The following is a 26198-nucleotide window of genomic DNA, read 5'->3' as shown; positions in this document are numbered from 1 at the left end:
TTATCTCTAAAATCTTGAAAAGCTTAATTTTCTTTCCAATCATTTTGCAATACGTGCCACTTTTGTTTTGCTAAATACTTGCACAGTAACCATCAATGTATAAAGGATTCCCCCAGGCATTTGATCCATTATGCATTTTCATCTTTATTAAACATTTTCGTTGGCTTTATTTACGAAAAAGGATGTAAAGCAATATTTACAAGATTTGAACAAGGGCTTCAGCAGACTTTGACAAAAACAGAAATACAATCATTTGAATCGAGCACACAGAAGATTCTCTCCCAAGATCTCGTTGTCTGGACCGGCCGTTGGCATACAGTGCAAGCACAGTTAGATGAATGGTACCACACAGGGATGTGCTATAATAATACAGAGCCACAAGAGGGAGCACTCCATCTACTCAAGCATTTCCAGAGTCCAGAGAAAAATCACATCTTTCCTCAAATCAATTTGAAAGGCTGTAATACACATACGTGTAATTATAACCAGAAAAAGTGCATCTTTTCTTTATTTGTCTGTAGAGTCGGATACAAAATGTTGTGATTTGTAGCTATTAACAGTTTGATGAAAACAGCATACGGACTGTTTTGCATTTGGTCCAGTGTCTTTAAACTTGTTTGTACTTTCACAAATAAATGCTGTCTTTAATTCAGTGTAGACAATGAATCTCAAGTGCGCTTCAGTTATATCACTGAAATAAACTCCGTGTATCAAGTCGATTCCTTCGTCACAATCTGAAAATGGGGGAAAAAAGCTTTTCCGCTGTTTCAGACTCAGGTTTTTCTGCGGTCGGGAGTCAACACAGTATCACCATTCATTGTGGCGGACATGTATAAATAAATACACGTCTGCCTAGTTTTACATTCAAGCCAGCTGGCGAGGCAGTGCCTTTAAACACGACCCTCCCTTCAAAGCAGCTCACAATCATCAGAAAGGCAACTTCAAGACGAGTCACAGTGTAATTCATATTCAGCGAACAAATCGGGTCAAAGTAACTTTGAAAATGTAGTGCTTCGGTCACGTACATAGATTACACTTTACAAATAAAGTAGGAAACTGTGGCATTTGGCTCTCTATCGACAATGTGCTGCGCTGCGTCTGGAGATGTTGGCTGGTTTTCTCGACAAAACACAAATCACGGGGACAAACACCTCTATGTCAAGCATGGCACCAGTGTACAGAGGACAGGTTGGTTTTTTTGGCAAGCAGATTTACACCATGCACAGTACCATTGTATACACACACACACGTCAAATCAACAAGTGGTGTGTGACAAACAGTATTTGGAGACAAGGGTCCTAACAGCAGGATCTTGACATGTGGATTGAGGATGCATATTGCTGGTTGGGGGGGCACTACAGGAATTACGCTTTGTATTCTAATTATAAAGCATCAATAAGTTATGTTAAAATATTTTTATCTACAGACTTACTGTGGATTGAATTCTTCAGAAATTCAATAACGTGGTATATTTCACCCACCTATAGGGGGAAGGACGGATGCGATCACAGCCACCAACAACAGCATCACAGATGTGCCCCTCCATCAAAAACGACAGATTTATCGAAGCTGTCGTCAAACACGACAAATATCCACTGCAGAATACTCAGAACAAGAAGAATAGATCGTCAGTAAAACACAAAAACGTGGCGCGGCAGGCAGCCACGCACACACACACACCCGGTACATCAAAGTGAAAACCCATGTACAATATCACAGTGGGATGTGAGGTTGACATTTAAAAATACACATCTTTCTCGAGTGCAACTCTCCTCTCTATAGACTGTTTTACAAGCTAAACAAACACCGGTTGTTTGATCGGTCTTGATCCCCCCCCCCCCAGTTCAAATCCTGACCTTTTTAAAAGAGGACACACACCATTTGAGTGTTTACAGTAAGAATCAGGTTTCAGAGCTTACTGGCAGCCAGACTTACTCTGCTAAGCCAGCTGACGGCTGACGCTCGGTGTTGGCGCTGCATGGGAGGGGTGGTGGTGGTCTCTGTTCCTTTGCTTTGAGCGTTCAAGGAGGGTTTCCACATGGAGCTGGAATGAGGCCGATAGGTAGGGACGTGTCCATGGAGCTGGGTGTCTTGTCACGATAGGCAGCAGATCCAACGCCAAACATACAAAGGAAGATCTGTCGGTCTCTTGATCTGGCTTCTAACTCTGCTCCTCTCCTGCGTCAGTGGTGGAGGTCACATGCCCTTGGCTCTTTTCTTCTTTTTTTTTTGCAAAAGATGCCTCTTATGGGAATGCTGAGACAAAAGAGAAGACATCAAATAAAAAGACATATCAGGGGAATAAGGGGTTCAAATGTGGCAAATTAAGAAAAAGGAACAACAATCTTTATCGGCATCCAAACATTAAATAGCTCCAAGATTATGTCACCATTATGTCTCACCTGGAAATGGATGTCAATGCTGTAATCAAAGGAGTGTGGCTAACAGTCCTGCATACATAAGAGACATAGAAAGAAGATGGCAGTTAATACCAACACATCAAACTAGTGCTGCAAGTGCTGATCTGTCTCGTTTGGTGGCGTACGGTACTGATGATGGGCACCAGTGCACGCTAGTTATGAAGCATACACAAACATCATCGTATCGCTTTGCCAAATCTTAAAATAGAGACAATATACAACATACATACAGTTATCCTCATTGCATATCTGTAAAAGTAGTGAACATTTGGTCTTTCCACTCAATAAATGACTCAAGCAATCAACGAGGGGAAACATTCCTTCCCGTGACTTCGTGCAACACGGAGTAAAGCCAGCTGAGTGTCACCTAATGCCGGTGGCAAGCGGTTTGTCTCACCGATGAGAACTTGTGCTCCTGCGAGGGCCGCTCTGTCTTGGGCCGGCTGTCTGTCCCTTTTGGCTCCGACGTCTTCACTCCGTCCGGCTGCTGCTGAGGACGAGACGCTGCTGGAAAGGAGGCGACAGATGCGTGGCCGTCATGGGTAATAAACTCAAGCCCATAATGCTGCCAGCTGTAGTCTAAGAAGGATATCCCAGCATGCAAAAGATTGAAGGTTCAAAGTGAATCATCAGGGATAGAAAAAAAAAACTAAACATGCAGGACGACAGAAGTTGAGTGGGAAACCTATAAATTTGTACTGCTGTTCTCTGTAAGCATTGTAAACTTCATTAATGTAGTAAAAGAACAGTTTGCTAACACAGACTTCTGGTGTTATCAGTGAGATGAAGTGTATCATTCAAGGGTGCGTCCACATTCATTGTTCGGGAAGCGGAGGAGGTTATTCTCACATCCGCCCCATCTAGATTTCCCCCAGATAGATATGTGAAACGGTCAACCTTTGCAAACTTGCCTGTTTTTTCACACCCTCAGGCCATCACTGACGCAGTAATATGACGCTTATTCTCCCAAACTCACCAGGATAAGATGCCTGACTGGTACTGCACGCACTGTCGTCTGCCGCAGAGCTGTACACAAACGACTCTCCCTTGAGTGGCGTAATGCAAGACACAGTTTCCTGTAGGAGGGGAAAAGGAATTTAGAAGTATTTCCCTTTTTTTAACCAACAATATATATACAGCATAACAGCATAATCATAACCACAGCTCTAGGCTACTCCGTGACTGTATTTGCATTTCTCCCTTTTTTTACCTCCTTTTTAGATGCAAAACGGTGCAAGTGAAATAAATGGATTAATTACTGTGCAATAGATTTTGGACGCCTGTCATTATTGGAATATAGTGAAATTCATCAAACCAGCTTACATCCTTTGTTTTAATAGTTTTTGGGAACAGAATTATCCCCCCCCCCCCCCACAGTGAAAATGTGACAAATATTAAATATGTCATCAGCTGCCTATTGTTTGGGCTCTGGGGAAGTGGCATGCATGTATGCACTTTCATTATTGCGTGGCATCTCTCCGCGCGTCTCCACCCACCAGTCCAGTGTCGTACTCCTCGTCTGCCTCGTGCTCCTCCACTACGCTGGCAAAGCTGCTGGCGTTGGAGGAGGAGCGGGAAAGGTCCTGAGCCTCGGGGATGGACGGCGCCCTGCAACACATCGCCAGACTACACACCTGGGTCACTCTGACCACACACACACCTGTGGTCTCCAGAAGCCGAATTCATTCGGGCAGCGGAATAAAACTGGGTTTCATTTTAGTATTTATTACTTTTCCTTCCAAAAGTTAATTAATTCTTCATCTTCATTTCACAGCACCTCGGGGTAGCACTTTCAAGCAAAGTGACATCAGTGTGTTTGCATCTGTGCCAGGTAGCGTAAATCTTTTAAGCTGTTCCGTAGTTGATGCAACCCTCTATATTAGCTCTATCTAGGGCAATACTTACTATATGTCACAATATTTTTAAAATAACCACAATAAACAAATGGGTTCAAGTGCAGCCTTTAAGACCCAGTAAAAGCAAATTAAAGCTATATCGTGCAAATACTATAACCATTTCTAGAAACATATCTCGTCTCATATTAGCTTTAGTTTGTGCATGTATATCATTTATTACTGTATAAATAATCTACGTAATAGTCACCTGTTCCTGGCAGCAGGGAATTCTGGAGAGCTTTGATTGGAGGAGTTGTCTGATTTGTTTTCCTGTGAAAAGTGTGTTCCCTCCAGTGTCCTCATGGTGCTGGGTGACACCTCTCGGCTTCAGGACAGGGATGGAGATTAAAACGTGTAAATACTATACAACACATTCATCTGAACATGCGTTGTAGTCTGAAGAAGGGGCCCTTCAATGTGTTTTTTTAATGTGTATTATTGTTATAAAGCATGAAGGATATTTAAGAATGCTTATAACTATGATTATACAGTGCTTTGAACATATTATAATGCATTATAAGTATGTTTACATGGCGTTGTACACATGGGTATCCTAGAAAGTGCAGCTGAGCTTGATACAGGTTTAAACATTATTTAGCATGTGGATGATATTGTTTATTCTGCTGTGCCAGTATTCCCACTTAAGTTTCAGATTTCACAACAGAAAATGTGACACTACATCTGTCAGTTGTTTGTTCTAAACATTAATAAGCCTGTGCATGTTAGCTGATGCACGCATGCACTGCACATATCCTGGGCAACCCAATACGTTCCTGCGCTCATGAAGCACAACAAATACAGTAAGCCATTGATAATTTGAGCCTCTTCATCAAAACTGCCGTCCAACAAGAGCTTGTCTCTTGAGAAGTGTCTCTTCTAATGGCCGACTTCCTCATTTTAATGCCTTGCTTCCATCTGTTGCAACACAATTCTCTCCTCACTACCCACTCGCTGCTGATCCGCTCTGCTCTGTCCTCTCACCTCCTCTCTTGGACCTCCTGGATGTTCTCGATGCCAATGGCGCTGCTGCGACGGGAGCTGAAGGGCCCAGACTTTTTCCTGGTTGGGCTTTTCCCAGGAATGATCAATGACTGACGGTGAGCAGGAAGAGAAGAGTCAGACACACACACAATATGGGGGTAGTGCAACCATTACACAACCACAGCATTAACTATATGCAGTTCATGACACGGTAGGAAGATGGAAGTGGAAGATGTTCACATGTAAAAAACATGCTGCGAAATAAATTATGAACTGATGGCTTAATACATCCTCGAATGACATAATAGTCCATGATTCTCTGGGCTTCTGGCAAGAAGTGAATTATTAATATACATATTCTCTCATAAAAAGTCTTGCCAAGCATCCTGTTTGGTTTTCTACGTGGCTTTTATTTTAAGTACTCAGGTCAGACTGTCAAGTTTATTTGTTTAAACTTCAAGATGACTGGTACATGCTTCTAATTCAAGATGCAGTATGATTCATCAATGGGTGACTGTGTAGAAGAACATACGTGGGAGTCGAGTTAACATTTTCTTTTCTGAATTTCCTACTTTTCTCTTTCAGAGTTTAAGAACACATTTAAAAGTCAAATAAAGTGTAGGAATTCATGCATGAAGCGCTGTATGAATGCATGAATCCGCTGCGAGGGAATAAATTATCTGAAAAATCATCTGCCTGTAAAAAACACTTTACTTTACAGGCAAGATTTATTAGATATAGTAGCTATAACATTCCTCAGTCCGAGATGGATCAATTCTCTTTCAGCCATACTGTCATGCATGAATAAAAGAAGGTTAGACTACTGCATGAATGAATGAATGAATGCCAGAAATTAGAATTAACACCATAAATAAACAAACATGAATATCAATACGTGAAATCCTCTCACAGCCACATATTTTAAACTAGAAACTACTGACTGCACACTTTATGATTACTAGACATTATGAGACAAAAGCAAAGTTAACAGCAGAGACAGTAAACAAGAAGGGAGAAATATACATGAACCTCTTCTATTGTTCCTATCCCTATGGCGCTGCCTCGGCGTCCATATTTACTGGGACTTTTCCCTGGAACAAGCAATGACTGAGCCACACAAGGCAGGGCCAGGGAAGCACAGAGAGAGAGGAGATGGTAGATTGGAAAAGTAAGGGGGGGGGGGGGGGGGGGGAGAAAGGGAAAGAACACATCATGAGATCTCATGCACAGCACAAAGAATTTTAACAGCAAGGTGCATAAGAGCTTAAAAATAAAAGAGCTTGCAGCGAGGCCTGACAGGGAAGACATAAAAGATATTGAGGAAATAAAGAAGCAACAGCAGACTGGGGGCCCAGAACACAGCCGGAGATGGAGTGCCACCGAGGTAGCAGGCATGTCGGCAGTTTCTGCCCTGAGGGTTACAGGTTTGTGTTGAAGCATTTAAACAGGAGAAAAAATGGGCAAAGAGTGCTGACAGAATCCAAAGAGATAGCTTTTAGCTTTTCTATGAGTCATGAGTTTCAGAAATAAGGTCCATTTTGTCCCAATTCAAAATACTGTCAGCAACCGAATCCCAAAACTGCAGTGAATATTAAAAGAAAAAAAAAAAACATAGTTAACCCCGTCCCTGGAAGAGACACAAACAGGACGGTGTGCTCCTTCCATTGATGGAATGTGCCATGCATTCTCTGTATAGCACATAACACATGCACATAATACAACAAGGCTGCGGAAAAAGGTTGTAACGTTTACAGGAGGAAACAGTCATGACAAAAGCACAGTGCAGAGGGAGGGAGTCTGGGTAGTCATACAGCCGGTACACTGAGCTCACTTCATGACTCAGGATAGAGACTGGACTGGGGCTCACAAACAATCTCGCACCTCGCATTGACGGCTACTAACAACATCCTACATATCTAACTGTCGCTCTATGTGGTGGTGAAGAATCTCTCAACACGTGAGAATGAATGAAATGGAGAAAATGAATTATGCTGTTAATTTTACGAACAAAACAAGAAAAACAGTCAGTAGAGCTAGGGTTGGTAATCTTGAAAGAAACATTATCATACATTTGTTCAAATTTACCTCGACAGCAATCAATAAATTAGAGGCCCTGAGAAAAAAAAGAGGAAAAAATATGTGGCTGTCGTAGGACTGTAATAAGCACGTCCAATCGTTCCATTCACACTCATTGCTCGTCGCCGGAGTTTTCCATAAGCTGCTAGCTTGACAGCTGTGAATGCTGACAACAGCAATATTCTTTGTTGACGTTCATTATGATGATTTTGGGGGAGAGGCTTTGGAGGGAGGCCTGAAGGGACGGACTGTCAGTGACTTTCACTGGAAAAGAGTTGGCAACCCTGGGCATCATTTTGTTTTTTACTATTATTGGATAATCTATCGCACTCTCGCTAGTTTCTCAATATTATCAACCCTAGCTTAAATGGTAACACAAAATGAGCCGTCTATAAAAAAAAGGCAATCAATAAAAGCCGCTTTAATGAAAAGTAAGAGTGAATTCAAAATGTCAGGAATGAAAGCAAGTGCTTCGATGATGACATACTGGTGATAGCGATGCAATGTGCCAACAGGAGTTATTTGCTAAAGTGCTGCATATAAGAAAGAATAGGGGTTAGAGCAGTCTGCTTCTATCCTGCGAATGGGGTTAAATATAATGTATGTGTTAGGTGGGCATCGTGTGAACCAAGATGGGCTACTTACAATCCCTGGGTTTTTGGGGCTCTCTGCGGGATTGTGGGTAAAGCTGCCACTGTGACTAGTGGAGACTGTGTGTGACTTCTTGTTACTGAGGCCCATGGCTTCCATAGACTGGCTTCTGCTGCGGATGACCCGCTACAGAGAGAAACGAGGAGATACTGTCAGTGGATCCACTTTAATATTTTGTGGAAACGTAGCACACTGACCGATTTTCAAAGCAATATATACCACATGTGTGGGACTCTACGCTCAAACTAAATTCTATTTATATAAATTAAGTCAATTTTGAAAGTTGACCAACATGTACATGTTAGTAAATACTTTGCTAATACACAGATTGGTGTAATTTTCATTTATATTAGATATTCTCAAAATTTGGTGGTAATAGGCCTTTTTTTAAATGTCAAAATAGAAAAAGCTAAGATGTAGTTACTAAAATTAACGTTGGCTGAATTCCGTTTAGTTGCATCAGTTTTCGGGGCATCGTTGGCATCGTACATTTCTGCAAACCACGAGATACGTAGAATGTGGACTTTTTTTATTAATACGTTTCATATCAGCCTCGTCTTAAACTTGCAGGAACGCACAATGTCACGTGGTTAATGGTGTTAAACGATTGGTTAGGTTTAGGCAACAAAACTACTTGGTTAAGGTTCGAAAGAACATCATAGTTTGTGTTAAAAAAATTATGTAACAACGTATCGTAACAGCGTATCGTAACAGTGTATCGTAACAGCGTATCGTAACAGCGTATCGTTACAGCCTATCGTCACAGCCTATCGTTACAGTGTATCGTTACAGTGTATCGTATCAGCGTATTGTAACAGCGTATCGTTACAGTGTATCGTATCAGCGTATCGTAACAGCGTATCGTAACAGCGTATCGTAACAGCGTATCGTAACAGCGTATCGTTACAGTGTATCGTTACAGTGTATCGTATCAGCATATTGTAACAGCGTATCGTAACAGCGCATCGTAACAGCGTATCGTAACAGCGTATCGTAACAGCGTATCGTAACAGCGCATCGTAACAGCGTATCGTAACAGCGTATTGTAACAGCGTATCGTAACAATGTAACTCATGTAAATAAATAACCACGCTTAGTGGATTTTCTTACGTAGCGTTATGTAAAAAGCGTAACTTCAACGTTAACTTTTGATTTCACACGGGACACAAACAGCGGTCTCCTGGGTGGATGTCCTGTGTTTATTTGAACCATCCACCATGACCCCCATCTGCCCTTAGAGGACTGTTTCTCTCTTGAAATACTCGTTATTTTACCAAGTAACTTTCAATAAGGGACACTCGATACACTGCACCACTTGCTCTGACCGTGGCAAACTGTGGTTTGCAGAAACCTACGATTCTTACATTTTTCCTGGTGACTGGGTTGCAGGTCAAATTTAAGCTGTCAAAAAGGCCTGTCATGAAATACTTAATATGTATTATAACCATATTACATTTGCATGCGTTTCATGCAATGTAAAAAGTTCAGAAAAATGTCAACTTTTTATAACAGCTTTGCTCCAATTGGCCATTATTTTGAAACGAAGGTCAGTATGTCATGTTGTCAGTATGACTACATACTACAAGTGCTAATATGTGTGAATATTTTGGAATCAATGTGTTAAATCTCAGGACACAAATGTGTGTATATAGACATGCGTGTGTATTTGTGTGTGCACATCGTGGTTTGTCCTTACATGTGTGTATGCAGGATTATTTTTGAACACTCAGGGTTAGTGCAGGTCAACAGGCAGGAGGGAGAGGCTGCGTGAAAGAAATGTAGCTTTACAGAAGGTCAGGGAGAGTGTAGGCTACGCGATGGAGGAGGATGAAGCCGCATCTCTTATTCTACGTATATTGTGGGGTTTTATGTTATGGGAGGGGAAGATGAGACACAGTGTGAGCAAGGAGGACAGTTAGACAGAGGCAGAGAGGGGGAGGTGGAGTGGGAAATATCTGCAGATGTAATTTGTGGAGGTTTGAGGGAGAAAGAGAAAGGCTGCAAGGTGGCTCTTGACAGAGACCAGATTTGTGGGCAGGAGTATATTCATACAGAGCTAGTTTGTGCTTGTATGGAGAATAAATGGATCTAGAGACAGAGACTGAGACAAAGGCGGTTATATTTTCTGAATTGGAAATACAGAAAAGATGGCAGAGAACCAGTTGGTGACGCAGAGACGAGAGAAAAACAGCGAGGAGAATGTTGCCCATGGGGAGACATGCAAACTGCATCATCAGCTCCCTAATGAGGGGTCATTAAATAGTTCATCAGGCACACACAATCACAGCTCCTATACCGCCGAGCCCCGGCGGCCGGGCTACGCTCCGCCACCCTAATGGTCATTGATGGAGCACTCAGTCAGAGGAGGTGTCTTTCATACACAGCGGGACGGTCCACCCAGCCACATAAGCACACCATCGTGTGAAAACACCCCGAGTTCAGCAGCCGCAGCCAAGTGAGGAAATCAAATGCCACAGAGGACTGGTCCTTTGAGATAGTGCAAATGTTCTATGCTTTGTTTTCTCATGTGTGAATACCCAGAATCCCAGCCAAGAGACAGAAAAAAGAAAAAAAAGCATCATAACCATTCTCTGTCATGCATGTGGAGTTGCAGATTAACGGTGCGCCTCTCCAAATGAGGGACGCGGCTGTACCTTGAAGGATTCGAAGAAGCCTCCTCCCCCTCCGGCGGCCCCGTTCTCCAGCTTATCTTCGTCTCCACCCAGACCCATCATGGACTGGCTGTTGATGTGCACCTCCTCGTACAGAGTCTCCAACAGGGCTGAGCGCGTGCGCTCCTGACAACAACAACAACAGTCAGCCTGCAAGTTCGAACCCCACACACATACACACACACCATACAAGCATTCACACTTCTATAATTCAATTCACATTGCAACACTTCTCACCTCGAGCTTGGCAAACTTCTCAGCCTTGCAGCAGGCGTACTCTGCATTGATGAGCTTCGTGAAGAGGAACTCGCGGAACTCGGGCCCCTGAGGAAGGTAAATACAGAGGACAGGCGGAGAGAATGAAGGTTTATGATGTCTGCTTGTAAAGGGGAATTGAGTTTGTGTGACTGCTGACCTTTTTGAAGATGGCTGGGTCAGGCAGAGCAGGCCCGAAGAAAGGTACATCATCCCGCGCCGTCACGGACACCTGGAGGAGGAAGCAGGTGAGCACAGCCTGTGACACGCTGTGATACGTGATGCACAGACAAAAGCTTCCGAATAATGAATGAGTGAATATTTAAATGTTTTTTTTCCACTATCAATACAAGTTTCTTGATACGTTAGCGGTCTTTGTAACCAACCTTGTAGGTGACATTGTCCGTACACGCGTTCTCCACCTGCACCACCACATACGCGTGCAGGAAGTTGGACTGGATCATGTCTGGAACGAAGGGCGTGTTCTCCTCCTGGAACATGATGGCTACAATGTCGTTGCCTATGTGTCTCTTCCTCTGCAGCTGGATGGCACAGAAAAACAAAAACTAACAACAGCAGAAACATCTAAAATGACCGGTTGGAGCATCTCAAACGCACGCCCGACACCGAATCACTTCCAGGAGTCGCACTGGAAGATTTACTGGGAATAAATATAATCTAGGCAGAGAGGTGGACGGGACTAAAATCCAACAGTGCTAAGGGTTTAACAGCTATTACAGCCACTTCTTGTATGAAGGGTGCTATACAAATAAAGTAAATATATATTACTGTTATTATTATTTACATTTGATGTAGCTTTTGACAAGAGTAGACCATTTTAGGCCCAAGCATTAAAAGGCTGTTGATGATGGGGAAATTAATGAATCGGAAAGCCAGTGGAGGCACTGCAAAGTCAAACAAAAATGGATTATGATTCTGCAGATGGCTCGTCACTGCTGAATAGCTACATTTTGTTGCCAAAATGTGGCCAAGTGTCCTTTTGCCAAAAGGACACTTGTGCACTTGGAGGACAGAGTGACTGTGCCAAAATTTTACATTTGTATCCAAGCAATGCCTTTTAAAACAACTTAGTGTTGCCAAGCAGTAGGGACACCTACTTCCTCTGCTTGACACCTCATAGCCTTTGGCTAGGAACTCTTATTTAGACAGCTAAGATGTTACCATAAACATCAGAGCAGATATCCGTAGCTTTTTTTTACTGTTTTTGTGAAAATTCATCAAATTAAAAATATGACAAAATATGTGTATTTAGGATTTTGCAGCAGTTGGGGCGAATATCCTGTTTGAGATGTGATAAATACTGTCCCAGAAATGTTTTCCTTTCAGCAATCAAATAAAAACAATGCGAGTAGATATCAGGATGTCAAAATACATTCTGCTCAGTGCTCAGCAACCAAAATCATTCCTGTTGAGAGGAAGCAGATATATGAGGGTTTTATAAGTCAAACATAGATGCTCAGTCAAAAATGTTCTCCGTGCAGATGGTCTTGGCCAATATAGACCCAGCTCCCATGGTCCTCCTCAGTAAACACCGTGGCACCTGCGCTGCAGCAGCATGAGCTGATTACCCTACGTCAGCCATCGGGCTATTTAACACACTAAAGTGCAGACATTTAACAAAGCCACTTCCCACCTGTTCGCTGCAGTGTCAGCTGGCACGGTCTCAAGAGTTGACCAACTGTGTGCACAGTTTAATACAGCGAATGTTTACCCTGGGAGTTACAGATTATTATTCTCAGTCTGATTGATTTCCAGCATATGTCTGGTAAAGACAGACTGTTTGCTCACATGAGAACAATGAACCATCTGTTTCAGGCCTTGGCTAGTTTTTTTTTATAATATGCTTGTCATAGCAGCCAGAAACATGCCCTGAAATATTATGTAGATGTTTTAAATAGTTCAAACTAAATGGATCTAACACCTCAAATATGTACGACAATGTGCCAGACTGTTTTCCTTCATCACCAAAAAGATTCTTATTAGCTATCTATTGCTAGACATCTGCAGTGCTTTTAAACACAAGTTTCACAGCATAATGACACACAGTGAGGATCCACACAAAATGTAGTGCTGTTGCAGATGTGAAAAACGTCCCCTTGCCAAATTTGTAGAAATCATCCAGTTCTAAATTTGGAAATCCAATTTGATAGACGTAAATGAGCCAAAAGCGAAGTCCTTTGTGGAGAAAGTAGCACAACCTGACTATATTTTATGATATATCTAATGATGACACTGTATCGCTAAGACAGCAGTGAAGGCTGAGAGTGAAACAGGACACATGTGGCTGCAGAGGGATGATACTGCATCATCGCTGGGCTTATTAGCACTTAAAAACGAACTCAGCCGGCGTGGGGCCGGATTGAGACACTTGACATCTGTTAATGCCGAACATCCGCTCAAATCGGATCACAGTCAATCAGATCTGGCCACATTAATTCTTCACTTTCTCCCGACTGAAATAATGCCATTATGGTTGCACTTTGCCTCCTTATCTTGAGTTCCCTCATGAATCATCCCATGTGGGTGTTGTTTATCGCCTCTGTTTCTCGGCAATATGGACGGTCTGTGCAGGGTTGCTGTGGTAACAAAGTTCAAACCACTTGTGGCGTTAAAAAGCAGCTTTTGGACTAATGTAGCTTACTGCAACACTTCATCACAGAGATGAAAGTATTCAGACACAAACCAACAGCAGACACACTTCAATTCCAGTAGACGACACTTGTGGAAATGGTAAATGAAAAAAATATATTTCTCAAGGACATGAAACCTGCAAATAAAAAAAAAAATGATGTTTGCTTTGCAAATGTTCTGCATATTCTAGTATAAGTAATAAGTAAATAAGTATAACTTACAAATACGTTTTTAGATATTCGTCCTCTTTTGTTAAAGGGATAGATAGATCATTTTGTGAAATAAGTTTATTTGCTTTCTTGCCAACAGTTAGTCAAAAAGATCAATACCACTCTCACCATCAGCAGCCGGATAGCTTAGCTTAGCACAAAGACTGAAAACAGCTCTGTCCAAAGGTAACTCTAAAGCTCATTAATTACCATGCTATTTTTTACATTTTGGTTTTAGTACAGATTAAATAAACAAGATGACATATTAGTTTGTGAGTTACGGTGCTGGTAGGCAGACTTTGTTTCCTTTGGACAGAGTCAGTCATTCCCTCGTTTCCTGTATAAAATCGAGCTCGCAATAGCTTCAAATTTACCATACATAACAGTCCTCATCTAAATTTCAACAAGAATGCAAGAATGTCAAAAAATTCTTCTCAACCTTACTAACCACCGATTTAAGCTGTTGCAGATTCAAATGATTCATCTTGCTTCATCAACATTAACTTAAAAGACCTGACCCTGACACGTGGAGGAGTCGCAAGGAGAGGCCTTTACAAATCAGTTAGTGAAGGACATTGAAAACACAAATTAGTTACCCTGATAATTTATCATTGTACTGTTACTATACCTGCTGTGAGTCTCCCTCGGTGTAAGGCAGCTTGGTGGACACATGGAACATAATCTCCTTATTATGGAAACTTGTGTAGATGGATTCTGTCCCCGTCTGCCCGTGAGTGACATCCAGCCCGCCCCGAAACCTGAAGAAGAAAAGGAGAGAAGGGGAGAGGAAATTTAAGGGCAGAAGCACGAAGAAGGAGAGAGGATGACAACGGATTTTGGAGAGAAGAAAAAATGAGAAGTTAAGGTGAAGAGAGGATTGAGAGGAAGACTGAGAGGAGACAAACAAAACGGTGGACAAGTGGAACATAAGCGCATGCTCTCGGAGGACCCGGCCCTTCCACGCTCATCCATCATGGAGGGAATGCCAAGGGCGCTTCTTCTGCCTACTCAATCACAATGTCAGCAACACTGCAAATATCAGGACATTCTAAATCGCCTCTTCAGGGGTTCATTTGAAGCCAACTCTGATCAATAGCACTTAAATCTGCTGCTGAGGAAACTGAAAGAAATCAAACTGAAAAGTGCCCAAACCCTCTAAAGTCATGAAGCTCAATCTTGTGGCCCAGAAACTCCAAGAACTCGACAAAGGAAGGGCTTTCTTCCATGTTCCCGAACAGCTCCTCCTCTGATGTCTGCGTGGAAGGAGCAAAGTACATTTTCAGGAGGAGTGACACGTGACTTCAAAAGCAGAAGATTAGCAGTGGTATCTGTGGAACACACTCACCTGGCCAAACTTTTGATAAATAACACCAAACTTGAAGTTGTTGCTGATCACATGCTCATCAAAGGTGACAATGAGCTGTGATGCCTGAGGACGAGAAAACAGAACATTTTCAGTGAGGTTCACGGAGATGCGATGTTGGCGGATAGCAAGAGAGTTCTATTTGGAAATGAGGATTAGTGCCTATACCTTTGGGTAGAGGACAGGATAAAACCGATCCACATTGACCTCTTCACAAACAAGCTGTCGGTGAAAAAGAACATTCATCTTTTCTCACTTAAAGGCTAAAATACTTTATTTTTTAAACAATATATTCTTTGCGATAATAAATGCCTACCTTGGCCATCTGAACCACATTGGGGAACTCGGTAAGGCAGGAAATGGGAATGACATCGTGGTAAGTTTTTAGCTTTGTGCTGAAAGACAAACAGTTTGAAAAGTTAAAACGCTCACTGTTCAAGCAATCCTTCAGTGTTTTCTTTCTTTGATGTTTAGCATTCAAATGAACTGCCAATTCAAAGGGGACCTTTCCTTATAATTGCTTTATAATTATTCTTAAAAAATTATAAATACTTAAATAGAAAATACATTCTATATGTAAAGTACTTTTCTGGACCCAAAGCGCCAGATAAAAACTAAAACATCAGGCGTAAAAGCACATAACATTGTAGGAACATACAGTGACAGTGAGTTTTAAGAAGTTCCTTAAAACTACGGAGACTGGGATATCATTCCAGAGTTGGAGAAAGTGCAGCAGACGGCTCTAAATAATGAAAAGTTGGGCTAAGCCCACGTGGACTGGGCAGCTAGCAGCGGGCCTCCAGCAGGTCTGCACCTGAACTGACTCAACTCCAACTCCGACAATGAACTCCCCTTCAGCAGCTTCTACTCCTTGCTTTTAAAGAGCAGCTCTTCCTACACACACACCAAAGTTAATGCATAATCAATTGGGCAGTCGAATAACAATCATATGTAAAAACAACAAAAACAATCTTCAATCATTATTCTAATTGTCTTAACATATAAATATTAACACTATAAGTTGTTTGGGGTATTTAAAAAAAACATTATTCTCTGAAACAGTAAAAACTTCCCAGTAGTCTACTCAACATGGTACAGTCTGAGTTCCCTCTGCTATGAAGCCCATTGGAAGCTCTCACTTTCTGTTCGCCAGTTTGGATCCATGACCATATGATAAGCAGGTAATATGGATGGGAGCTCATGCAACATACATTTGGTTGATTGAAGTTTCACACAACCAATAAATTAATTTGAATGGAATGTATTAATACATGATTTGAGTCGTTATTTAATCAACAATATGAATGATGACTGTGTGCATGCTGACCAGAAATGACTTGTTGAGTGTTAGCAACTTAGCATGCTATACCCTTAAGTGTTTACAATGCTAACATAACTGTGCCACAGAGGCCTGGGCAGCACAACTTAGCAACGCAACATGGACTACAGATGCCCTGTGGCAACACTGCAGGATGCAATGAATAAAAGAACTGCAGAAACTTGAATGTATCTGGTCAGTGTGCCACCTACACTGATAGGAACCAAAAGAAAACCAATAGAAGGCAAGTCCAGCTTATTTCCTTCAGTAGTAACCGAGGGTTAACTCACCACTAATGCTAAGGGGCACATCAACAATTAACTAGGTGGTTTACAGGTTACGTTTAACAAAAAAAGCTCCATTCACAACAAGCACATGCACTGTGTAGTATTTGCTCACGCTGTGGAAGCTGGTTAAGAGCTAAGGGTAACGTAAGCCGCTCCGTCCTGCTCTCTGTTGTGTTCGAATAACTCCAGCCTTTTTTACTTAGTAAAAGTAAAAGTGAAAACATACTGAATAAAAACAGGAACAAATATGTGAGGCACGAAGTCAAACGGGGTTACCTTGGGACTGACCTTGCATTTTTCCTTTTCATTCTTACGTACGGCCTACTCTTACTAGATTCACACTGCAATCCACGAACAATATTTCTTCACTTTTCAATATACTGCTGTGAGTGTTTGCCTGAAATAGGCACAATATCTATGTAGCCGTCAAGTGCATATTCAAGACCCCTTTAGTTTCTCGTTTTAAAAGCTGAAAGCTTTAAAAAAGTCTCAGCATTTTCAACTGATGGAGCTGACATTTGCCTGAAATCAAGGTGCCATTTAACAAAAACATATATATTAAGAATTTTAGTGGTTAATCTGCCTCAGTTATAATTGTAAGCAGAAAGCTGGACAGGTGTAGCAACAGTAACTCAGAGGAGTGTGGCTCTCATAGGTCCTAGCAACCTGTGATCCTTCTGTGTGCTTAGGAATATAACACTTTTTACAGTTTATAGATCTTTAACAGCTACATTTAAAAAAAGAGATTCTGACTGGTCATCTAGTTGTCTTACAGATGCTTTAGATGTGGACAGTGACTCTGACTACATTGAGCGGGGGGACTGAGTCTGACTTGGGTGGTGGGGTGACTGTGGGTGGTGCCCACCTGGCGGAAAACATCAAACATCACTATGTGAAAAACGTTGTGGGCTGAGTGACTGTTGCCTCGCAACATACTCATCCACTCCAAAGCTCCATTAACAAAGAGGGAATGCAGCTACTAAAATCTGGAGTGGAGCCTCTCGGGTGCTAAAATGAATTCGCAGGTTATGTGGTGTGCACAGTTCCGCCTCGCTCCCCCTCGTCTGTCTTTAGCAGAACGTGAAGGAGTGGAGGACTTGGGTGAGTGGGCAGGTGGGAGGAGTTACACTTAGATAGTGTGCTAAAAGTTGAGCACTTTGTGGCACATTTTTAAAAGTAGTTTAAACAGCGGAGCTTGAAAGTTTACGCTGTGCCACACAAACATATTTTAACACTTCTATTTATACTCACGTTATTACACAACTCCCAAACATAAATGACAAAAATATCTATTGAATTCTGGCGTGTGTTTTGTTGTGTTTCTAAGGACACTAAAGCAGGATCTTTACAAATCTGCAATTGTCTTACTGGAAACACTTTCTATGACGCCCATAGTGCATTTTAAACTTACTTAAAATATTGTTATTATCTACTTATTGCACTGTATAGTTAGTTATAAGAATTCATAAATATTTATGATGCATTATAACAATAATCACTCACTGACACTTTTTGTAAGGATCATTGTGTAATATAATTTCCATGGTTGTAATATTTTATGCATAATAATCACTGTTATAAATTGTCATGTAACTATATGTTACTCTAAGTGGTCATTGTTTGCTTTAAGTAAAGTGAATAAAATTACTTTTTACTTTACTTAAAGCAAACAATTACTATTTGGAGTAACTTATAATCACATTATAAACTTAAAAAGGTAATTGAGTGACCTGCAATTATAAAGTAACATGATACTTGATCTTATAAGTCATTATGAATATGTACAAGTTGTTATAACTATAATTTTACGGTGCTAGAAGCCGATTATAACATATTACAAGTAGGTTTATAATACATTGCATTAATTCATTTAGTTATTTAAACATTTAAAATAAGAAATGACATGCTATTTCTGAGGTGTTTATCGTTTGATAGCTGCATCTCACGAGATAAGTTTTTTCACCTGACTGTGACATAAACATTGGAGGCTTGATGGAGCAGATGTCAACCAAACCAGATGTTAGGAAGCCCGTTCTGAGATTGAATTCAGACAGCAGGGTCAGGCCGTAGCGTATTTTCCTTCTTGTCAGCAATCAAGAAGGAAAATACATTTTTAAATTCAATGAGGATTGAAAATGCTCTTCTTCCTCTGTGTCATTTTTGCCTGACTTAACACAATTCTTGAGCAAAAAAACAACAACAACAACTTAATCCATGTGGAACAGTGAAGTCACGAGTGAAATACTCTATATGGGATGGCTCTGTTTGGGAACTCTATGAGTAAATGCCAAAAATCACTGCATTACATGGACATCTGAAGCCAGAGTTGTTGCAGGTTCAACGTGAGAAATCAGCCATAGAGAGAGAAACATAGAGAAGGAAAATGGAGTAAAGGAAAAGAACAATAGCAGAGGTATCGCAGAGGAGAGGACTGTGATTAAGAGCTAGGGGACAAAACAGCACTAACGGGAGAGAAAACAGGTCAGTTATGAAAATAATAGGAACTGTACCGAAGCATCAAGCGCAGATGCTCTTGATCCCCAATGACATCGTACTTCATGGAAAAGACCAAGTGGCCCAGGGCAGCATCCATGGTGTAATAATTAAAGTGCTCCTGGGGGCAGATAAGCAGAAGACACTTAAACGCCATGATGAATACTCCCTCAGCAACAAACAACAACAAACTGCTATAATAAATCAGAAATGGAAGAGGGTAGAGACAGTAACTTTCTTCTATTCTCTTAATTTAGGAAAGCAGTGTCCTTGAGGAAAAGGTGTGAAACAAGGTACCATCTTATATTGAACACTCAACTGCTTCGGTGTATGACAGATATACAGTATTTACAAGTAGGCAATTTGTTTCAATTCAATTTCAATTCAATTCAATTTATTTTGTATCGCCCAAAATCCCAAATTTGCTTCAGAGGGCTTTACAATTTGTACACATCCAACATCCTCTCTCACATCAGTACAGGAAAATCTCCCCCCAAAATACCCTTTTAACGGAAAGAGTATCAAAGAGTAGAGAGTATCATTTCAGAGTATTATATAACATAATATATGCAACATTTAGTTGTGTATTTACTTCATTGCTTTGAGAGAGAATACTAACGGTGTAGCAGTAAAAGTGAATGGTTTTTCAGGGGATTGCAGACTTTGATGTGAATGTCACAAGCAAAGAGTGGAAACAGTCTCTTCATAAGGCCAATATGTTGCTCTGTGTGCCTGAAACATCGCCCTGGTAGTTGTAAAGGTAACTGAATGATAGATAACCCAGACACAAACTCTTTTTCTTTGCCTTCTTTCCCACTAAAAGTCCTCTTTTTGTCAACACAAATGAGCTCTGGCAATTAATACCAATTTTCAAAGGCAGTTTTTCGTACTTCATGTTCTGAAATTGATGCAGAGCACTTATATCAGGCAAGTCAATTTAAGAAGCCCAATTGTATACGTCAAGATGCTGTACAAGACTGATTAAATCAAGATCGATGGCTGACTAGAAATGCATAAAACCAGATCCCTTTTTTCCCCATCCTCACCTTGCCCATGAATTGCTTCCTGTAGATCTTGGCGGTGCTGTTTGTCTCCAGTTTGACGTGGGAGGCAGCACAGGGCGGTTGTTCAGCCTCTGGTGGGTCTTTGACCTCATGGTTGGTCCCTTCGATCCAGTAGCCTCCAAACTGGGGCAGCAGGATGAGTGGAAAAGGGCTAGTGCGACCAAGAACCTGACAGCGATGGACAGTGATAACGGTGAAAAGAATACTGATTAGTAACTAATAGTCAGCATGTCGCATAAAACACTGCATTACTTTCATTGTTGCCGAATGTCTGCTTTGTTTGACCTGTTTAAACCTTTAGCTGTACAGTGTCTGACATCTATAAAATGTTTGATGTGTTGTGTGAGTTATTTATGCAGAGAGTTACATTGCGTGTACCTCATGAACGCTGGGATAAGGGATGTAGTCCTCTTCTGTCTGTGGGGAAGGAAACAAATATGAGTCAAGCTGACAAACAGACGCTTCGAGTCACACTTACGGTTTTGGGTCTTTGATGGGAATAACAATGGGCATACGCACTGTGACAGTATCATCCTACTTTCTCAGGGTTACTTTTATCATCCGGCAAAGCTTGACAGAGGCCAAATTAGCAGACTTTTCTGACAAATGCCTGGAATTCCTCTTTAGCGAGTACATAGCTCTTTTTTTTGTTGGCAAGAAATGTATCCGAGGCCCACTGCTCTCAGTGTTATAATGTGCTAAAGGTGTACTAAGGTGCTAAAGCCTCACAGTACTCACACGAAAAAGAGACAACAACACAAGCTTTCACTTGGAAAAAGGTAGGGGCTTGCTTCCTGCTGCATATGCACATGTTGGTGTGAGAGAAGCAACATTTCACGTCTTATTTTACCATCTGATAGCTGTGTTCAGTTAGTGGCTTTCCTCTGTGATGTCCGTTGCAAAAAAACGTTTTGTGACGACATGGTGCAATTTACTTTTTTTGGCAAACTCACTTTCCTTCAATTGTAGATAGTAATTTTGTCAATTTCCCAAGAACATCTTTTAACAACCTCAGCAGAGCATGCCTGGTCTTGCTCCATTACAAGTTATATCGGCTATAGCAGAAGTGAAAGCAAGAGAGCTTTTTTTATACTCAACTAATTTAAGTCTTACAAGAAACACGGCCATTATTATGGGCGTGGTAGAGCAGTAGAGGAAAAGACAGAGGATCAGAATCCTGCAGAGACGGTTCTATCCATTACACCATAGGAGGATACTCTGTAGAACCTCTCATAGGGGGTTCTTGGTGGAACCTTTAAGACATTGTTCTGGGTGGAATCTCGAAGACAAAGTTCTATTCGGAAGCAAAATGTGTTCTCTTATGGGGTCTCTGAAGAACCCTGCATGGTTCTAGTGAGCACCTTTATTTCAAAAGTGTTAATACAAGTATTTTATGCAAACTACAAAACCACATTATAAATATTCAAAGTATTGTCATACAGCGTTTTTTTTGCGAAAAGTCAATTTCAGCTTTTTACATACATGCGGTCTTTTCAAATTAAACTTCAGTCTTCTCAGGAAACTCAGTTAGGTTTCGGCAACAAAACCACTTAGTTAGGTTTGGGAAAAGATCGTCGTTTGGGTTCAAATAAACACGACTTCCCGTTTCACATGGGGAACAGCTGTATCCTGGCACCCGCCCTGTGTGTGCGCTTCTGTGGTCTTTATACTTCCTCGTTCATGACTACGTGGATAAAATACGAAATCATTTCATGGGGTATCTATTATTTTTGTCATAGCTACGAATGCTGACCTATTAGAGGAAAGCCACACTCTAACCAAGTTACCAGATTCTTGTCAGTCCACGGAAATAAATGGTTTTATGTTCTTATTTCAGGTGATTACCATCTATTGCGCGTCCTTTGTGACTTGACCTCAGACTTCCTGGTGAAAGGATCTCCCAGTCTTCACTGCCAACCGGATTAGCCCGTCTAGGTAATAGGACAGTTTAGGATTTTGCAGCCCTATCCTGTTGAGTTCCGAACTCAGCCGGTGAGCATCCTAAAGCCTGTCTGACAGCTGATAAGGACAGGTTTATAACTCTGCCATTGCGGATCCTTTACTAGACTGCGGTCTACGAGGAGACGTGAGGATTTCGCAACTCACTTTGAGGGGGGGAGGGAGGGGGCATCTCTGCTCATCCATTCTGCAACCCTGTAGAGAGAAAAATGATGTGATACTGAGGGAACAGGTGGAATATCTACAAAGCAGGTTCACACACCCGCAAAGATAAACACAGAGACACATATGCGGAAACGTTTTTCGCTTGAAATTTGTTGTGCAGCAGCATCGAGTGAGATTATTCTTTGTGACAATAACTCATGTTTACATAACGCAAGCTCAATCACCAGATGGGCCACAGAAAGAGGAAGTAAAGAGGAGTGATATCTTGGGGATCATAGCGAGTGAAAAAGATAAGCAGAGGTCTGAGAGAACAGTGTAGATATCATTAATCACAATTCAATTTAAGGCCCAAAAAGTGCCAAAACAGCTGCATCTACTCTATCCATCCTTGTTTTGCTGACTCATAACTACTGACAGTTCCCAAAGCACAGAGACAGATGAAAAACAAAGCATTCCTGATCAGTGGCCTCTTTGTGTGGAAAACCCTGCAGCAAGAACTGAATCCTATCAAATTTAATGCGCCTTTTTTTTTTCCAGGACTAAGGAAGATGAATCAAATGGAAATTGGAAATGCTTTCATTAAATTCATTCTTTGGAGACTGTTCCACTGCTTCTGTTTTCTCTTCCCCTCCCTCGGTCCTTTTACTTGTTGGAGAATATGCATCGCTACTAACAAAATATGCTACTGTTGTATGCAACTGTGTGCTGTTCATGGGGTTGACAACCGAAAAGAAAACACCAAATGAATATGGTTTGAATCCCCCCGAAGTAGCTCAGAAACACTTTGTCTACTGTGATATTATCACAGTAGACAATAACAATAGTGTTTCAGAATCCTGTTAAGTTGACCCTGACACAGCAATGCCAAAGTTACAAGGTCAGCGCGTGAGATATTTGACATCAAAAGGAAGAGAATTATGATTCAGTTAAAAAGGTGAACGTGTGGATGCATAGTATCAAAGTTACTATATTAACGTATGTTTAAACTGTTGTCTCACAGGCTTATTCAGAATATAAGAGTTGAACATCACCGGATACAAAACAAACTACATTCCTACAAATCCATATCAACATTTCACACATCTGGTGACGCAGACAAAACTACACCGCTGTGAAGAGAAAACACAAAGGCTTTGTTTAGCCCATTCAGAAGCATCAGGTTTCTAACGGCAGCCTAAGGCTGTCACTGCTGCAAATACCACAAAAAAACTATTAAGGGCAAAGAGAGGGATACATGGAGACACGCATAAAAGTGTTGCAGTAGCAGGGTTGTGATATGGAATACAGAAATAGCAGGAAAAGCAGAAAAACTTGAGTCTCAAAATAGAAGTAAATAGAAGTTTTATGTCCAAAGCGAGCGGAATTCTGAGAAGGCCCTTTGATTAAAGTTTGGCAGGAAGAACGGACGAGCCCGGGGACCACTTACAGTACCTGCATCCTCTCGATCATGGCAAACAGGTCCGAGGTCTGGGGAAGAGAGTTGACAATGATCCAAAAGGGGACATGGGTTTGACAGTTGCGTTGATATGCTTTCCCTGCAGTGCTCACTTATCCTTCATCGCTGCTCACTGCAAAAGCTGTCTGTGCAGTCTCAAGACAGGAGACCTCTTCTTTGACTCTCTGACACCCTCTAAGCCCTTATTTAACTACGAGTGATCTCCTCAACGCATCCCCCACCCCAGTCTCACTGAGGCTCCATTCAACTCCTGGAGAATCCTTCCTCCACGCTTGAAGACAGACTGTACACAAATAACTCTGAGGGGGAAATGGGCCTCAAAGCTCCTTGTTGCTTCTCTCTGTTGCTACAGCCAACGTCTCATCTGACTGCACGCAACTGCCAAATTAGCTGGAAGGCACTGGGATTTTTCAGTCACATTAATGTGTGGACGGGACAATATTTGACCTATCAGATAACAGGCAGGCAATGTGAATAAGGCAGGAATTAAAAATAAATTGACATTCTGGCATCTGGGTGCCATGTCAGTCATGGTGTAATCTTGATGTTTTGGGTCCAGGTGCACTGATGTGCTGCTCTCTAGATAAATTCTGAATTTATAATTACACCTCGACCATGCACAGGACATAATTTGGTGTCCTGTCCAATTAGCCAAGCTACTGGTACAGGTGAATGCAACACCCTGAGGCATGCATTTCTCATCTGCAGAGGCCACGTTACGGATGTTCAGCAGCTCCAACCTGAGACGAGGAGGATCGCAGCAGCCCTGGCGGCAGTACTCGTTGTGGGGTGAGCCCTCCGCTCACCATGTAACGCAAGTGGACTGAAGTGCCAAGTTGATGTTTCCACATGACAGCTTAAATTTACCGAGGGCACCGCAGGACGTGCGAAACACACACGCACACGAAAACCATGTGGAAGCGTTTACGTGCATTTTCTCAAGTGCAAACCTACTTAAAAGGTGCACATATCACCACCCATAAATGCACACTTACTCACAAACACCTGACACTGACCGAGTAAAGCCAAAGGTGCAGCCTGGAGTCTATTGTTGAATGTGAAAATAAACAAAGCCATAATGCAATTCAACTTGGGAGGTACGGCTCTCCTGTCTGCAAAACAAACATCAACAAACATTGTCTCATGCTGACCAGATTATCGGTGAACCATACAGCAACCACATCAGTGCTGAATCTCTCCTGAGAAAGATGGGAAGCAATGCACACCTGGATTGTGAAGGAGCCGTTTTAGTGCAGCAGAAGGACTAAGTAGACCCAATATACAGTATGTCCTAATAGAACATCATTTTCTAATTGTATTTTGCATGTCATCATCAGGTTAACTTTTTTCTTTTAAACATGTGCTGTACGCAGTTTCTTCTCAAACACAAACACAGTTAATTTCTATGGGGCTAAAAACAGATCCGAGAGCAGTGGAGCATGTCTCTATCTGTACAATGTACAAAAATCCAGTCTACTGTCCTGCAGCACCAAACACATTATCTATCTGTCTCTAAGCTACCTTAAGAATGAAACAAGCAACAATAACTAGAGCGAAAAGAATCTCTCACTTCCAGCAAGTGAAAAGTACTCACATCACTGAGGCATCGTCTCTTGAGAAAAGGCTTACTGGGAGGACTGGTGAGCAGCCCATCCAATAAGGCATTCTTAGCTATCCTGAGATCAGTCATCATTCCACAAGTATACGGACGCAGGCAGGCTGACAAGAGCGAAGGGTGTCGATGTCACTGTCAGCCACAAGGAGAAAAGCAAGATTGACAATGACACTTCACACTCAGTAGTGGCGCTCAGGCAGCAAATGGGAGAGAAAGCCTGACGGCTGGTAGAATCCATACATCTGTGTGTGAGGTAAAAGCATGTGCGTGTGAGAATTTACCTTCCTTCCCCTTTTTTTTTTTTTTTTTTAATGCCTGCCCCCACCCTCCCATGTACACACACAGCTATTCAGTAGGAAGCCGGAGGGAGGGAGGAACGTTTCTCCCTTCTCTGTGCACAACTATCTTCTCTTTGTAACGCGCACACCCGCACACACACACACACACACACACACACACATACACACACAAGTTCTCTTTTTTGTTCAAAGTCAATACGAGACTATGCTCTTCCTCTTTCCCTTCATCTTGTATTTCTCAAGGTTCCCGCTCATAACAGTTCTCCTCCGCTCCATACAGAAAGCCAGACACACACATGAAAACGGGGCAGCACGGGCATTTCTTTTACCTCCAAGGAGAGACATTTCCACAGATTGTACACTTTATG

General features: G+C 41.8%; 1 protein-coding gene across 1 annotated transcript; it reads right to left on the bottom strand.

Annotated features, from left to right (window-relative positions):
- Positions 1–119: 119 nt before the first annotated feature.
- rap1gapb (RAP1 GTPase activating protein b) lies at positions 120–25918 on the bottom strand. Its single transcript, XM_076096965.1, has 24 exons — positions 25511–25918; positions 23892–23927; positions 22443–22490; positions 20715–20753; positions 20319–20504; positions 19290–19393; positions 15491–15569; positions 15343–15396; positions 15157–15240; positions 14964–15064; positions 14440–14569; positions 11337–11492; positions 11111–11182; positions 10933–11019; positions 10678–10821; positions 8018–8149; positions 6326–6403; positions 5297–5406; positions 4524–4640; positions 3917–4046; positions 3397–3496; positions 2818–2927; positions 2403–2450; positions 120–2256 (listed from the first exon to the last, which is right to left on the bottom strand). Exons 1-23 carry the CDS (start codon positions 25607–25609, stop codon positions 2442–2444), a joined length of 2205 nt encoding a protein of 734 aa, XP_075953080.1. The 5' UTR covers positions 25610–25918; the 3' UTR covers positions 120–2256; positions 2403–2441.
- Between the last annotated feature and the right edge of the window lie 280 nt (positions 25919–26198).

The sequence above is a fragment of the Anarhichas minor genome, unplaced genomic scaffold (assembly GCF_050575085.1).
Source record: "Anarhichas minor isolate MPS153535 unplaced genomic scaffold, ASM5057508v1 ptg000023l, whole genome shotgun sequence".
In the NCBI taxonomy this organism is placed as follows: domain Eukaryota; kingdom Metazoa; phylum Chordata; class Actinopteri; order Perciformes; family Anarhichadidae; genus Anarhichas; species Anarhichas minor.
The sequence above is the reverse complement of the archived record's forward strand: the minus strand, read 5'-3'. Positions and strand labels throughout refer to the sequence as shown.